At 32.3% G+C, this 17,790-nt stretch overlaps 3 protein-coding genes across 5 annotated transcripts; all 3 read right to left on the bottom strand.

Annotated features, from left to right (window-relative positions):
* Positions 1 to 49: 49 nt before the first annotated feature.
* Positions 50 to 4,328, bottom strand: LOC108966918 (lysosomal acid phosphatase). 2 transcript variants are annotated; one of them, XM_018930068.1, is made up of 8 exons: positions 4,273 to 4,328; positions 3,889 to 4,092; positions 3,608 to 3,703; positions 3,347 to 3,535; positions 3,218 to 3,271; positions 2,448 to 2,585; positions 833 to 1,234; positions 50 to 743 (listed from the first exon to the last, which is right to left on the bottom strand). In XM_018930068.1, the coding sequence occupies exons 2-8, from the start codon at positions 4,036 to 4,038 to the stop codon at positions 579 to 581; spliced, it is 1,194 nt and encodes a 397-aa protein (XP_018785613.1). In that variant the 5' UTR covers positions 4,039 to 4,092; positions 4,273 to 4,328; the 3' UTR covers positions 50 to 578. The 2 variants fall into 2 exon arrangements, with proteins under 2 accessions (XP_018785613.1, XP_018785612.1); XM_018930067.1 differs by having other exon boundaries at positions 3,889 to 4,326.
* Positions 4,329 to 6,361: 2,033 nt separating this feature from the next.
* LOC108966903 lies at positions 6,362 to 7,354 on the bottom strand. The gene is made up of 2 exons (XM_018930046.1): positions 7,267 to 7,354; positions 6,362 to 7,151 (listed from the first exon to the last, which is right to left on the bottom strand). Exon 2 carries the CDS (start codon positions 7,040 to 7,042, stop codon positions 6,479 to 6,481), a length of 564 nt encoding a protein of 187 aa, XP_018785591.1. The 5' UTR covers positions 7,043 to 7,151; positions 7,267 to 7,354; the 3' UTR covers positions 6,362 to 6,478.
* A 449-nt stretch (positions 7,355 to 7,803) lies between these two features.
* Positions 7,804 to 16,760, bottom strand: LOC108966902. Of its 2 annotated transcripts, none has more exons than XM_018930045.1 (5): positions 16,376 to 16,760; positions 9,622 to 9,741; positions 9,023 to 9,138; positions 8,746 to 8,953; positions 7,804 to 8,650 (listed from the first exon to the last, which is right to left on the bottom strand). In XM_018930045.1, exons 2-5 carry the CDS (start codon positions 9,710 to 9,712, stop codon positions 8,040 to 8,042), a joined length of 1,026 nt encoding a protein of 341 aa, XP_018785590.1. In that variant the 5' UTR covers positions 9,713 to 9,741; positions 16,376 to 16,760; the 3' UTR covers positions 7,804 to 8,039. The 2 variants fall into 2 exon arrangements, with proteins under 2 accessions (XP_018785590.1, XP_018785588.1); XM_018930043.1 differs by lacking the exon at positions 16,376 to 16,760 and adding an exon at positions 9,906 to 9,998.
* Between the last annotated feature and the right edge of the window lie 1,030 nt (positions 16,761 to 17,790).

Genomic DNA, 17,790 nt, shown 5'->3' with positions numbered 1-17,790 from the left:
CTTTAATTGTACAGTAAAAGGTTTTGTTAAGCTTATTTCAAATATGTTATGAATTCACAAAATCTAAATATTTATTATTCACATAAGAATTACAAACATCTGTTTTCATTGAGTTGACTAGTTGCCGACAGGACTTTGGCGTTGCCAGCAAACGTGATTTTTATTATTTACAATTATTTCTTTTCTGATTTCTTGTACATAGCAATTCCTTCCAATATTTCAACAAATTGTACTCTAAAAATTAAATAAAGTATGGAATTTGCTCATTTCATACAATATTAACATATACATGCGACTTGTTTTGATTTAGAAATAATTGCTTATACGTATATATGTACCTAATTTCGGTATTAAGTGAACTGAATTTCCCATCTATGCAATGCCCCAATTTGGGGATTTAAAAATTGCCATTCCGTAATCATAACAATATTCAGATAAAATAAGCAACATATTACTTTTATCAGTAGGTTCTATGCTTTTAAACTTGTTGTGGAAGTTCTTACACATATTAGTCTTCAACTGTTATAAATGACATTTTATAAAAATGTCCATATTCATAATTAATTTTGCAAGCGCTCCTAGTTTTTGCAGTCTGTGGTAGGGTTTTCGCATGTATCATCGTAATCGTCCAGTAACAGATGATTTATAGAATTGCTGAATTGGGTAAGTGAACAAGGAACATTGCAGTTGGGTATGTGAATTTCCTTTGGAAATTTGTCTTCGCTGTTATAATAATAAACGATCTGAAAGTGATTCGTATTTATATATGTATGTATATATTATATAACATTAATAATATGAATGTTTGATGTACATATGAAATTTATAGTACCTTTACTTCGAAATCGTCTTTAAACAAAGAGCTATGATGTAGCTCAAACGAAAGTGCAGATGCATAACTTGGTAATGTATCTGTTTGATCCAGTATATTTAAGGTATTCATAATATTTACCAATGTAATATCATGCCCAGAGTATAAGAATATTTTACGATCAGGATTTAAATTCTTCCTTCGCTTATTCTCCATTTTTTTAATTATCTCCGCTAAAAACGCTCCACCCTTAACTTTTTTCATTAAATTCGATTCTGTGTAAAGTGAGTAACTACGAGCGGCTAATGACTCCAATTTGTCAGGATAGATATTTTCTGTCCAATCAGGTAATACAAGACCTGCTTCAGCTTCTACTTTTAAAGTTGTATACAACATTTCAACATCAATTAGCGTCGATATATTCTGTAGGAGAAAAAAATTATTTACAAGTTTTGCTCACACATACGATTAAGTATATTTTATTCAGAATAAATAATAGATTTTAGAAAATAGCTTTTCTTTATACTAATAAAGCTGTTTTAGTTAGTTAAATTTCCCTTTTCTTCAAAAATGTTAGCTAGACTTATAAAGTCGTTATTTGCCCTTTTAATATACTACTTATGTATCCAAATACCCTTCATATTAACTTCTGCGTTAAAATGTTTCTCTATTAGTAGAGGATGGGGATCATGAGGTTTTCCAGTCATCAACAGCTTTAAAGTTGAGAATTTTATTAGACAAATATATAAATAATTAATCGTTATCCTACAACAGTCCCGACTTTTTAATATTTGACGCTGCAGGGGCAACAATAAAACGCTAATTTTGGAATAATTATATACAGACATACCAACCGAAATCGGCGCAGATGACATATGGTTCATCAAGTTATAGATTTTCGGGTATATTTAAATCCTAGACAGTCTAATGTAGCAAGGGAGTCGTTGCCAGCTTAAGATATCTTGGTTCTCTAAGTAAGGTGCTCAATGCTTAACGAGAGAATATTCACTTATGTCAAATGTATTGATCAATTACTTGTGTACTATATACATACATACATATTCACTAACCGTGCGATTCTGTACTGTGATACAGTGTCAAGTCTCTAAATTTGAGATTTTGAGTTAGAGACTTGAGACGATTTTGCTATTCTGTAAGTGACAGTCAAAAAATATATTACATTTCATTATTCAGAGATGCTTTTTAAAGTTGAATGAAAATAAATATGTCGATAACAAATATTAAATTTTCTATAACATAGTCAAAAAACATAATTATCAATAAAAATAAAAATATATGTTGACTTTGTTTCATAATATTTACGAAATTTATGTAAAGTTGTTTTATTTTTAACCTTTTCGGGTTTGAGTTGCTTACAAAATATAAAAGAACGACAATCGGTTAATATCTATGATGATCTCTATTCAGTATATTCAAAATGGCAGACAAGAATTCCTTTTGTTTTTGTAACCTGCTAACTACCAGGTCTCAAGTTTGAGTCAATATTTTGAGACTCACGCTACAGACTGATTTGTGAATAGTAACTAGTCACAAATTGAGATTTTACCTCAAAATGTCTCAAGTAGAGACGAGAGACTGGTTACAGAATCCGCTATAAATGACTTATAATACTCACCTTGCCTGAGTGTTTCGTTAGCAATTTGAATAATTCCGCATTTTCTTCGTTTAATTTTCGTAGCTCTGGTGGTGGATTCTTATACAATTTTTGCAGAATTGTGTCATATTTCAAACACGGTTTCTTTTGCGCCAAGAGCTAAATAATATACGAGAAATACCTTAATTCAATTAGAATATTATAGAGAAATTTGAAAAACTTAATTAGTAAAAAATCAATATAAATAATGAATATCACGTTTTAACACAGTTCTTCTACGTATGTTAGTATAAAAATGAATTCAAAATAAGAAAATACGTTAACTTCGGTTACACTGCAGCGATAATATCCTTTACAAATAAAACGGTTTCTATACAAGAACTTGATTTTGATCATTCAGTTTATAATATAGGTACATACATATGTCTGTATATATGTATGTATTTGGTTCAACGACGGCATTTCCAAGAAGATATTTCAGATCGATATTTCAAAAACTAAGGAACTAATTCGCGTACATACAGACAGACAGAGGCCATGACTAAATAGGTTCAGCTCGTCACCCTGATCATACAAACATACATATATGTATACATATATTTTATAGGGTCTCCTACGTTTCCTTCCAAGCGTTACAAACTTTGTGGCAAACTTAATATAACCTGCTCAGGGTATAAGAAACTACATAACCTTACAAAACGAATTACACAATACTATATATTAGTATAAACCACTCAGTGCATCTAAACGTGTTCTTCGTTAAAACATTTATGATCTACAGAATAGCATACCGTATCTTCACTTCGTGGTATAACATTTACAGCCGCTGGCTGCCATGGGATTGGCTAAATGTAAAATAAAAGTGGTTGTATATAAAAAACTTTGTAACCAATATATCAAATATGCATGATAGTACTCACCAAAACCTTGTTGTGGTCAAGTGGTGGCATAAAACCTGCCAAGACACTTTGCGCGCTCATAATACAGCGTTCAGCCGCCGAGCTTGAAGCGAGTACCTGTTGCTGCGTATAAATACCGTTTGGGGGCAGTAAACGATAGTAACGCATGCGCAAGTTTTTACCCAAATTGTAAGCCTGTTGACTGCCTTTCTAAAAAAGTTTAAATTATATCTACTACAATAAATTTGTAAATATATGTATATCTGTTCAACAGTTAATTACCTGTGTAAGTGCTCCCAAGCCACCCGGCCACTCATGTAGCGCATGTGGATCAGTGGGGTAAAAGGAGCTTGGTGTTTTCTCACCATGTCGAAAAACCTATAAATAGCGTTTTGTAACGTAATTTATCATTTTATTCATTCCTTTTTTGTGAAATAACGAGTATAATTGTTGACATACTTTTATTTAATTATTTTATCTGTGTTATCGAAATTCCCTAGATAAACTACATAGGAGGTTATTTAGCAAACAAAATTTTTTGTACCAAATTGATAAACACTTACAATCGAGATCATTCGAAGGTTTCTTAGACCCTGTTCGTCGTTATTATCGCCAAAAACGAAATAGGCCATCATAACGGTGCATAGTGCACCACCCAGAATAATAACCGATATTTTCGTACTTCGCCTGGACTGGCAATCGAGATTGACCATCTTGGCGTATGAGTGATGTTTTTTGTTTCACCACACTAATATTGCCAGTTATTTCTAAAAAATTTCAGTTTTTCGGTACAACTTTTTATACAATTGCACTTATTTTCAATAACCATATGCATGAAGCCATACAATCATTTCATAAAACACTTAGTAATACTTATGAGAGAATCCAAAAATAGTCAAATATTTTATTATTAATATAAAATGTATCTGTATGCCACTTGCGCTTACTTAATAGCTTTTTAACTTTTATACGAATTGTTGTCGGATTTGTATTTCTCGTCCCAACAGCAGGCAAGTGACTGAATTGAGTTATGTACATATGCACTGAGCAAGCATAAAGAGAAAAATTACCGACTAGACGCAATGTTTGTAGATGCTTATAATTAAATATAGACACATTCTGCGAGGGTTGCCTTTTATATTTCGAAATTAGAGAACAAAAATATATATTAAATATCTAAAATCGCTTTATTGTTTTTAAAAAGGCTTTTCATCATTCTGATTGTGGTATCTCCAAAACAAGAGTTCAGAATGAATTCAACGCCTCTTCAAGTGTCGAAAAACGTTGACCTCTTAGTATATTTTTAACGTACGGAAATAAAAAGAAGCCATTCCGTGCCAAGTCAGGACTAGTCACATCCAATCAATGTTTTGATTGCTCAAAAATGCAGTTGTTTCAGTCGATGTGTGTTTTTGGCGGTTGGTTTTCCTTATTCTTGAAAGGCAATTGGTAAGCAAATCGTACTCAAAATATACTGTTCTGCCTTATTCTAAGTTTATGGCTGCGTCATCGCTAAAAATACAATGAGGTTCATGGATGCACTGTTGCTGAATTAATACGAGTACACGTCGACAGTTGTAAAAATTAATAGCGCGAAAATCTACGCGATTTAATTGCATTTTTTGGCAAGAGATAAATATTTTAAGTTACTGTAAACAAAACAAATAGATCAACATCATAAAATGTGAAATTTTGCCATAACACATGGGTTGCCAAATTCCGAAATATAAAAGTCAACCTACGTAAACCCGAGTTTCGTTGTGAGTATCATGAGACACTCTTCATATGTATGTCTGGTTATATCTGACTGAGTAAATGCATAGTTCAATATATGTACTTACATATCAAAGAATGCTCATACCACAAAGGAAATATCTGACCTTAATGTTACAGATCTAAAATTAGTTTTGATATCCAATAATAAAAGAGTTAGATCAAGATGGAGCCCAAATGTTGAAAATTTATTAGTAAGGAGAAAAGAAACTAATTTCTCTCTGTGAAACTTTATTAAACAGCTTTGAACCTATTGGCACAACAATCTCCGGACCTCCTTTTTCAGAGGGTCTCGATGAGTGAGTGTGCTTTTAGAAACTAGTGCTATCTGAAACAAAATAAAAAACGGTATTTTAAGTATGTATACTTTTATACTCTCGCAATTCTCTTGCACCATTACCACGCTCACAAAATTACATTAATACGAGTAGATAACGCATAAGAGGGCCATAACTAAGTAAGCCAGACATTGAATATGTGAACCTGAGTGCCTATCGCTGACTTGCAAAGTAAATTAAAGAACGTTTTTTCCTAGTAATAATGAATTCTGGTACGTAAAAGGTTAAAATCGGTTAAAGGCTATTCATAGCCCCCTCATACCTAATATAAGAATTCTCAAAGTTCCAGTTGGTTTTATACTATATATGTATGTCCATATATCGGTCAATATGCGAGGTATCTCTGTCTGTCGCAATATTAAAAATGTATAAAATCGTATCAATATATCACCTAGGCCCCATACACTTCATATAAAAATTACGAACTCGCGATTGGCTTTATGTTAGATATCTTAATAAAATTAAGTAAACGTGTAACATTGGATACATTATAGTGTTATACTATAGCTCGCATATACTACATACATATAACGATATATAACGACTTTCATAATTTTAGCAGACTCTATTCCGAATATAACGGTCATTGCGTGAAACCTCTACCTAAAATTGAGCAAAACATGTTCTCGAGTATTCTTGAGCATTGCTAAAAGTTAAACCAATCAAATCAAATCTTCCCATAGCCTCAATATTCGCGGTATACATTGATCAAAATGTATGATATTTTACTGTAATTAAGTTGAATTCTCAATCATAATGTGGATTGGTGCTGATTTTGTATAAAACTTTTTTAGACCTTGCTCTAAAATAAAAGAAATAATGGCTTTATGCTACTTGGCGACCCTCGTTAGACAGTTTAGTATCGGTAATAACGAATTACTAAAGAGTATGTACAACCTTTGTAATAACAAAATTCAGTTCTACATAAATTTAATAAAAATCTATTCGCAATATTCGACAATGGGTACATTCAATAAGATGTTTCCAAAATATACAAACAATGAAACAAATAAGTACAATTTACTCTGCGCTCATTTCACTCTTAAACTTTAGTTTCTGTATCAGATGGTTCTTCCACAAGATACTCATGATCAGAGTCATTGGACTTTTTTAGTGGATTACTCTCAGAATTGACATCAGAAAATTCGTAATCTTGACAAAAATCTTTGTTATATTCCGGTTCCATGTCTTCAGAATCATTTTCATTTTCAAGACGTTCGCGTTTACGTGGACTCACAATTTCACTTTCGACCTCCTCTGTCGCTACCTCATAGTCCTGACCATCAAAAAAGTTTGGTAAGTGGTAAACGATATCCGTGTGAACCATATTATTGGGAAATTGCAACTGATGTTCGAAATCGCTGAGATAATAAACCATACCGTAAGCATCCACCACATAAGTGGCCGTGTGACAGGCAGCCGTCCACTGAGGCACGTAATCGTGGAGATAAGCGCATGTATAGGGTGCGACATGTGGCATCGCTTGCGGTATGCAATAACAACCAGGCCGATAATATTCACATTCGTATTCTTCAATGCTGGGACATGGTACAATCGAGTGCAAAAGCGCCATCGATATACGATTCGAGTTACGCTTTCTTGACATTTCATCCAATTTGATGATTTAAAAATCTAGACTTCCAACGCTTCAGGTGACTCTATTGGCTCCAATTGATTGGCGATGTTGATGCAAATGCGTAAGTAAAAAATATGCACTTGAAATTGGCGCATCAAATAAAAATTCAAATAAATTTCCAATATCATCAAGTTAACGATACTAATTATGTGTAAGTTTATATAAATATATATTTAAAAAAATAGATATATTACACTCGAATTATAATTGACAGAGATGAAAAAATTTTGAACTTGATTGCTACAAATTTTGATTTTTAAAAAAAGCAATGTTGAAAAACATTTTATATCAAGTTGATATTCCTCTTAATTTCGTGTTTGTTTCGGTTTTGGAATCTACACAATCAATTTTTTGGTCGAATATTAATTTTCGAACACTTTATTAAAAATTTTCGAATACGATTTAGACAAGTATTAGCAAATTTTATTGCTGTTAGAAGTTATTTCAGTTAGTTTTATTTTTTTTATTACAAATCAGTAAAAACTATTATCATTTTTATATATTAGCAGTTAGTGTATTTTCTGTAATTTTTTACACAAAATTTAATTTTAGAATTCAATTAATCCAAAGAACGAACTCTTCTTTGTTAAAGAAACATTTTTAGACATCCTTAATTATTTGGCGCTTAAATAAATATTTAAAAAATAAAAATAATAATAATATACATATAAATATTTAATAAATAATTATGATAGATAAATATTATACAATCATGAATTTATATACATAGGTATGCATATGCATAAATGTATGGGTATAGTATGGCAATGTTCTTAATTATTTCGTAAATTATTTACAATAATTATACTCTATATCAGGCATGAGCTTGAATACCTAATTTAATTAATATTCATATTGATTTATATATATACTTTAGTTAAATTAATAAGCGTATTTATCTTATTTGTAATTATTTCTCATTGCATACAACATATAAACTATGAGTTTTAACACTTTTTTCGCACTACTACGCTCTAAGCACACAATTATCGTCTTCTATGAAGTCTTCGGAATAAGTTTGCGAGTTTCTTTGAATCTCCGCATGCATGGTGAACCGTTTATAAATCAAATAGCTTAGCCAAAATATCAGCGGTGGCATTGCTAACCCCACAGGCATTAAAAATAGTAACCAGAATTCACTCGGATCAGTATATGCTTCCCCATTAGCGCTGTAGTCTTCTACATATCCTTGACGATGAACTTCTAAGTATGCTTCTCGAATTTTATAGCCATGAAAAGTGATAGCAGCACATGCATAGTAACCCTCATCTCTCAGTCGCACTCCATTTAATATCAATTTGCTTAAAAACATATCCTCTCCAATGTATTTCTCGCCAGCTGTATGCAACAGCTCATAGGTATGTCCGTTATAATGGACTATGTGCGCATTAAGATTATTACTATTGACACCCATATTTTCCAAGCTATTGGGATGAGAAGCTGGAGCGCGACGAAACCACTTTATGGTGGGATGCTCTTCACTTTGCACACGACACTGAAACACCACTTGGTCATTGATAACAGCCGTCTTATTTAAAGGGTATGGATCTACGAATTTGGGTATAGCGGCACTAGTATCTGCAAGGAATATTATACTTCGTATTAATTTTTAAATCTCTACAAATTGCTTACAATGGTCTTATATAGATTTCTACTCATTTTTGCTCACTTACTTTTCACATCAAGTTGATAAGTACGAACGAATTGAATATCAAGCGCATGCCCAGATTTGTATTTCAGTGGCACAACGGTACATTTATATAAGCCAGAATACTCCTCAGTGACATTGTGGAGCAACAAGTCTGATTGGCAAAAGTTTTCTTCACAAGGCAACTGCATCCACTTATGGCAATTTTCGGCGATGAACGTTTTTTCTCGACACTTGTAAAAATGTACATTAATTTTAAAGGTTGATATGTAAATATAATGAATAGTTTTGGTAGCACCAACCTTAAAAAACCAATAGATCTTTTTATTTGCAAGCTGTTCTTCATCCATCAATCCTTCAACACCACAGTGTAATCGAATGTCATAACCAGCCCGCTGATGTATGAATTCGGTAGATTCTTTAAAGTTTTTAATAAATTGTTTTACAACATCGTTACAACACGTTTTTATTAAAGGCAGGACATAAAAAAGTAACATATTGCTGTTATAACATTGCTTTCACTATACAATCTTGAATAAAGTTTTAAATTTATTTATTTATGTTGTATATTGACAATTAGTAGTTTCCATATCTACACTTGAATTAATCAATTTATCAGAAACTAAAAATTAAATCTACTAGAAAAATGTTCACTCGCAAACTCTCTCTGACATGGTTACGTTTTCGAATTTGCTCTCTTTTGCAATATCATTCCGTTCATTTATGCTAATTTAAATACACTTAAAAATAATAAATAATAATAAAGAGTGCCCACTATATATGAGACAGTTGTGTCCTACTCAAATCCGTACAAAAAATATATAGATAATATATTTTGGATAAATATTTTGAATATAATCTCTTTACTACTTGCATGTGTTAAAAAGCTCTGGTCACGTACCTGTGTAGTCCATATATAGTCCAAAAACCTCCGTCATTACCATTGGCATAAATATCGCGTATAGATACCTCAGTTTTACAGTAGGACCCATTGCATAACTGTTGTGAACATTACAAATAGCTAAAATGTAATAAGATTTCTTTCTGTATTGACAATTGTACACACAGTTAGAATCGAAATTGAAAACCTTGTTTCTAAAGTGAATAGCTTGAATGCAAATTTACAATTAATTACATGAAGCTAAACGCCAAAACTATAAGTCATACAAAAGTAAGTAGTCATACCGAAATCACGCCTCCACAACATTATCACAAGACTATATACTGTGAATACCCTGCGAGAAATGCCTGGTAGTAACTTTCCATTTTATTCTTGTGCGAGAGTACAAATATATCAATATTTTCTTAATTAATTAATTTAGTTATTAGAAATGTATATTTTTAAAGGCTTATCTGCATAACTCTAAAAATGAAAGTTGTTTTAAGAGCCCAAGTTTACATCTATAACCGACATAAAATTGTAAACATATGAGAACATAACCTGGGTTTCCAATAAGAACACTATAAAATAAAACAAGCATAATTTGGGATGTCAATGAAATTCTTTATGCCTGTGAAACTACATTTGATGCCATAATGTATGAAACTCAATTTCTTTTGCATGGTCATTACGGGCACGCTTGGACTTCACGTAACTCCACAGGAAATAGTCTAACGGCGTCAAATTGCACGACCGAGGCTACCAATTGACTGGGCCATTTCCAATAAATTGATTGGGACGTTCGCTGTGTGGCTTGTGGCGCCGTCCTGTTGGAACCACATATTGTCCTAGTCCATACATGTGGATTGCCGTCTGACTAATAATGCATATTTTGCTTATTGGCGAAGCTATTCAGAAATGAGCCTCATCGCAGAAGATACTTTTTTGATGAAAATCCGGATCATTTTCAAGTTGTTGGTCAGCAGTACGAAACATATCATGATCTCGTAATTTGAAAATGTTAAAGGCACTTGAAATATATCCAGGTCTCCAAAGCTCTATTACAAAAAAATGTGTAGTCAAACTATTGACCCATTTGGTCAATTTCAGAGTACCTTCATAAGAGTTTGCTCCCATGTTCAATAAGATAATTCACACATTACCCAGACATAAGAAACGAAAATCATACGATACTACGTATGTATTGAGCTAAGGTAATGTCTAGGTGCACAACCAATATTTATCGCTTAACCCAAAAAGGCAAACCGTCAATCCCGTCTCATTTGAAAAGTAAGAAAGTAATAAGTTGTATCAATCAGTATTAAGGATGGTGAAATGCCATTTTATCTTTTCTGAGACCTCTATAAAATACTTTCTGAAAAGACGACAAGGAAAAACGTTAACTTCGGCTGCACCTAAACTATAACACCCCTTTCAGGTGGTTTTCTTTTACCAATATATATATATGCATATATATATAGTATGTATGTATATATAGTTGTGTCAGTTCTTTCTGGTCACGTCGTTCGATAAAAACAACATTCAAGTCTCATTAAGATTACTTAATAAGGAAAAAATATCTTTACATTGATTTTGATCGGACTGGTTGACTGGCAGCTACATACTTGTATATGCAATAGTGCTCTGATCTGAACAATTTATTCAGAGATTATAGCATTGCCTTGCCAATTTCGTGAAGAGAACTTGTTGAACAAAAAAGTTATCATAGAAGGACTTGAATTAAGTAGAATAGAGTTGAATAAAAGACGATACGAACTACTCAGCCCGCCTAATACCTCGTTTAGTGTTTGGACTTACATCCAGCTGTTAAGTAAAGAAAACTATTATACTCATTTCAATATGTAACAATAGCATTAAAGTATGCGCGAAAGCTATCCGTTCTTGTATAATTATCATACCAACAACAAATCGTTAAGACTTCGATTTACTTATTTAAATATTGTTTTTCATTCTATTGCACACCAAGGCTGGTGCGTGTGTACGTAGGTAGCCTGGCAAAAATATTTTTTCACCAAAACGCTTAACAAATTGTTTCATTAAATCAAATGATGCACATATTTATTTTATACCAGACACTTTGTTTATTTACTCTGCGATTTATGTTTTTTACTCAAAAAATAAAAACAAACAATTGAGTACATTTTGTATTCTACATTTTTTAAATTAGGATTCGCTGTGACTGCTTCGAGAACAGGTAAAAATTGGCATAAAAGAAGAAAATTCAAACTCTGTTAGACTCAAATCAATTCAATTATATAGTACATTGTGACAAAAAAGCACGCGGAAATTGTAATAAAATTCCTAGGCTAAATGATATTTCAAAAAAAAATTAATTTGCTAAGTCGGTAGAACTGTGCTTAATTACTATGCCTACTATATTACTATGAATATGAGCGCGCTCTGTCAACCAGTTGGTTTACAGCAACTGCTTAAGTCGGTACACCTCAGTAGCGTTACGATTTTTACAATGGATAAAATATCCAACAAAGAATTTGTCTACAATTTTGTATTTCTGACCAACTTTCGTGTGCGGAATCGTTGCGACTGTTGGAAAAGCCTTACGGTGATGCAAAAACACAAGCCTACGGGTGATACAAAAGCCCTGTCTCTTATACACATCTAGATGTGTATAAGAGACAGGCTTAAGTCGGTACACCTCAGTAGCGTTACGATTTTTACAATGGATAAAATATCCAACAAAGAATTTGTCTACAATTTTGTATTTCTGACCAACTTTCGTGTGCGGAATCGTTGCGACTGTTGGAAAAGCCTTACGGTGATGCAAAAACACAAGCCTACGGGTGATACAAAAGCCTTCAAAGACGGTCGAAAAATCTTCAACTGATGAAAATATTAAAAAGAGAGGTAGAGAGATGGCAAGAGAGCTCAACATCTCTCGCGAGTCCGTTCGAATGACTTTGGTTTATATTTTGGGTATGAAAAGCGTGTTTTTTTTTTAAATACCATTTTTCAAAATACCATACCATCGATCAACCACCGTATTCCCCAGATTTGACATCGTGTGATTTTTTCTTGTTCCTCAGACTGGAATTGTCGCTTCGTCGAACCCGTTTTCAATGAATGATGGAGATAAAAAATTCACTGAATGAAGACCATCCCAAAAATTGTTTAGAGGACTGGAAAATCGTTGGCATAAGTGTATTAAATCTGGTGGGTATTACTTTGAAGGCGACAAAATAAATATTGATGAATAAGTAAATATTCTGTATTTTATTTACAATTTCCTTGTACTTTATTGTCACGATGTATAAGGTTGGGTCGATAGATTTTGACATTGTGGATACAAACACTTTTTCCGTATGAATACAGCCTTATATAATTGTATTAAACGATAATTTTTTAAATAAATATTTCAATAAGATTATCATTTCATGTACTCGAAATTATATACAATCCTTAATAATGTAATTCCTAATACTTTTGGAGTGTTTTTCTCTCTACCACATTTAAAAATTCTCTGAACTTGGGATCTCATGGTTGAGTTATAGTATAAAGGACCATTTTGAGTTGCGCTACTATAATAATAGATTTTCAGCTTAATTTGAAAATTAGAATCACATGGCGAATGTAGACTGAGCTTTGTTAAATGAGTTTCTGTAAACTTGTCACTATTGAAGTCAGTTAGGCAAAACATATATAATCTTTCAGATATCATTAACTATTCACTATTAAATCACAAACAAATGCCACTGCATTAATAAAAGATTAAAACTTTATTATTAACAAGTTGAAATTAAGTTTCTGCCCAATTCAAACCCTTCTGGGCGATATCAATTTCTATTTACTGAAGTACGTAGAAAAGCACTTTATCTCACAATTGCTGCACAATTAATGCGGCGATAAATCAGAAAAATTAAAGTTAAAAAAATGAAGCCCACGAACCCAAACGGTGGCACAGAACATTTAGCGCAAGCAGTTTCGATACTGTATGTAAATGTCTAAATACACTCAGGTAAGTTAGTTATCCCACAATTAAACGAAATAAATAATAAACTGATATGTATAAAGTTCCCTATAACATGAATTCAATAAGTGCAACTATCGTAGATAACTGTTTGCAAAATATAAATGTATAGCATATATTGTCGAATATGTTTGTATGCATGTATGGGAAAGTAGATTGTGGAAAAACTTATCGTGTGCCTTATTATCGGGAACTATGCAATGTGACTGGAGTTCATTTATAAAGCAGGGAGTTCGGAGGAAGTACATGCGTATAAGTATATACATATGTATGTATCTTTCTAGTTGTTGTTCTACACGCAAACAAGTGTTGAGATTCTGATAGAACAGCAAATAAAGTCGTAATCAGAACATACAGTAGAAAGTCAATAATGGCCTACACAATGGGTATAACATCTGCAACAGCTGCGACGACATTGGATTGGCATTTAGAAGAAATATATCCAGTGATGTAGCAGCTTTTTTACCCTACGCAGAGAGTTCCTTAGTGTGATGGTATGCGACAGGAAAGTGTAAAATTGATAGATACGGTATGTCCGTTTAATATTTGAATATGTGTGTATAATAAATTCAATATTTTTAAATGTTTATATAGAATAGAGCGTCCGTTATGTCCCAAGTTGATTCTCTTCTTGCTTTAAAAGTTTAAAATTTTTCACTAAAAAATACTATAAACAAGCTCTTTATTTTCAACTGAAATCGTACCTAAATAATTTTATATTTTTTCAAAGGAGTAGACCTATTTGTTAGATACATGGAAAAAGAAATATGATTCAGGCACGGTTTGAAATGAAAATAAAGAGATGGCTTACGTTAAATAATGTTTTTTAAAACAAAAAACTGAAACTACAGGATTTTTCAAAAAAATAATCAACCTGGGGAATAACAGCTACCCTAATACATTAAAATAAAAAAGGACCCGGAAATTGTTAGTAAGTTCTTCGAGTAAATGATATTTCAGAAAAATGTATTTTGCTAAGTTGGCAGCAACAGCAGCTGCTAAAGTCGGTCCACCTCAGTAGTGCGTTGCGATTTTTACAATGAATAAAAATATCAAGCAAATAATTTGTCTCAAATTTCGTGTTTCTAACCAAATTTTGTATGAGGAATCAATGCGAATGTTGGAAAAAGCGGTGATTCAGTTTTGTCAAAAACACAAACCCGCGAGTGGTACAAAGCCTTCAAAGACGATCGAGAGATCGTTGAAAACATACCTCGTTCTGGACCACATTCGACCTCAACTGATGAAAATATAAAAAAAGTGAAGAATATGGTGCTTGAAAATCGTCATTCAAGTGTTAGAGATATGACAAAGAGAGCTCGAGATCTTTAGCGAGTCCGTTGAATGATTCTGGAGGATATTTTGGATATGAAACGCGTTCTTGCTGAACTCGTCCCGATAAAACGGTATTTTTTTTTTAAAGAGTACAATTGTGGTCGAATTGAAAAAAAAACGAAACGAATACCATCGATCACCACCACATTCGCTAGATTTAACTTCCTGTGATATTATCTTCTTCCCCAAACTGAAATTTCCGCTCTGTGGAACCCGTGTGCAGTCGATCGAGGAGATAAAACAAAATTCGCTGACGGACCTGAAGAACATTGCAAAAAGTGCGTATGAAAAGAGATTCGCGGACAAAATCATTTGTATACATAAGTGCAATACATCTGGTGGGTATTACTTTGTAGTCGACACAATGAATAAATATTGATTAATAATTAAACATTTTGCGTTTTATTTACAATTTCCGGAAACTTTTTTGTGCCAATGTATATAAGGTATGTAAAACATAGAAAGATTTAAATTAATTGACCATACGGTGCCTCAAGATAAGTATCGTTTTAAGCTTTTAAACAGTTATTCGTTGAAGTTATCGACATTTCTCCAAATTTTCATAAACACCAGGTCGTGCAAATACAATTATGGACGTAATACATACATACATGTATGTACATGTAAAAATGTTCAACCCCATGACTGCAATGTACAACGACTATAAGCGATATTTGGTGGCTTATCAGTTTATTATCTAACGAAGAGGTAGCCAATGAAACAATAACAACACAATGAATGTGTTACAGTGGCTAATGCAGACATTGCAGCGGTAGCAATGGCTCTTATCTAAATAATGAAATTGAACTGTAGCCACGACAATTGCTAAATAACAAATTTAATCAAATTTATTGGAAGTCTGAAATGAAAGATTATTCCTAAAATTCTTACAAAGGAACAAATATGTATATTGCTTTATTCTGTATTTTTCATTCAATCTAAAGGAAGTAGAAAAATACATGCAATTTAATCCATAATCATTTAAGGAAGCTCCTGTATTAAACTACACATTTGGTAGAAAAAACTGCAATGTAAAATATACGTAAATATATATGTATGAGGTACTTTTTGTACACATTCGGTAAACATAAATTTCAGTTACATATTAGAAAACAGTACTGAACTTATCCAATTTTACAAAACCTTATAGGCAGATGGCTGATGAATTTTTAAAAGAAACTATTTCACCAAAGAATTACATATATGCTTCTTAGCTTCGGGTCCACCATTATTCATCTTTTGAACAGGATTTTAAACAACCACGTACCCGTTAATATTAAGAAACTATGATTACCATCTGAGTTATTTGGACATACATATATTTACAAATTGACGCATCTACGATTATTAAAAATTATTAGTAATAAACAATACAAATGTACATATTTTATTTAAAATGGTACATATATGCAGGAACTGTAGGAGGTTGCTTACCTTGTTATAAGCAATTTTTGATGAAAATATTGTCACTACACTCTACCGCCTTTGTAATGAATAATTTTTAAAGGTTTCATTATTTTTTAATTAAAACATTATAATGCACACATACAGTGTGTTTTTTTTTTTCATTTATACTACTTTATTGTTTACAAAATTTTCCCGTTTCTGTCGTTCATTATGGCACAATTATTTTAAATATTCACATATTTTATTATATTTTCGTTAAATACCATATCACCATTCATTTTAACTTTTTATGAATGTGTTAATTATATTTGTTTTTCGCGTATTTTCCGGTCTATTAATAATGAAGTTGCTTTTCGTTATCCAATTATCAGCCACGAACAAACCGAATTTAACGAACTTCTTCTTCTGCGGTCGTTTGTGTACTGTGAACGGAAAATAAAAGCGTTCTCTATATTAATACTCTCACTATACGTACATACATATGTATGTTGCACATAGTACGTTCGAATAGTTTAGTTCGCCTAATGGTTGCGATTAACAAATGTGTAAAATTGTAAAGGTATAAAGGTGCTATAACTCGCAAACTCCGATAAGTACATTCTGTAGTAATAATGAAATTTTTGCATTATAGATGAGTTCAAACTTTTACCAAAAACTTCATATCACTTAAGCAATTGGGATCACTTCTTGATACAGTCTTGAAAACGAAATCTGAATACGAAGGGGGCACTTTCTAGACAATGCGATTTTGAATACATTTCACTACGTTCCAATTTATTGGCTAGTCGAAAAAGTCTTTTCGTATTTCTAATCAAACTTCAACGTAATTTTTTTATATACATATATATATATGTATGTACTAATAAATAAATTAACAATATGTCGACCAATTTTTGCCAAATTTCCGCTAGAGACATTATTCCATCAGTGTAAATCGAAATTTCTAAATGTCCAGAATGGAAGGGAGCGAACCATTGCTGTGCTACAAGAACTATTACAGCATCGTCTCCGTAAACTTCACAAATATCATTGGTGTCTTGCGTGGCATTTTTCGTTTTTATACAAAAATTTCAAAATATAGCGAATTTCTCATTATTTTAACTCATTTTTGAACAGCTGTAACTTTTTTAACTTCCCCGAATTTAATTGGGTTAAAAGAAGCTTAAAATCGCACCTTTCCAACACTATATGTATGGCACAATATGATTGGTGACGGAGTCTGGAGACATACGACTGTAACGTAACGACATCTATTGACAAAATACGAAAAGACTTTTTCGACTACTCAATACTTATTTCATTCACAAAATTTATAAATATATGGAATATGAGCCCTTATATACCGTATATAATAATTTATACGACCTGTAAAGGTCAATATGTATAACTGAGTACGCTTTCTTAACTATAAAGACCGTGATATTCGTCTGATCATATATATA

Source organism: Bactrocera latifrons, unplaced genomic scaffold (genome assembly GCF_001853355.1).
Source record: "Bactrocera latifrons isolate USDA-ARS-PBARC rearing strain unplaced genomic scaffold, ASM185335v1 scaffold_171, whole genome shotgun sequence".
Lineage (NCBI taxonomy): Eukaryota > Metazoa > Arthropoda > Insecta > Diptera > Tephritidae > Bactrocera > Bactrocera latifrons.
This window is presented reverse-complemented; position numbering and strand designations above follow the sequence as displayed.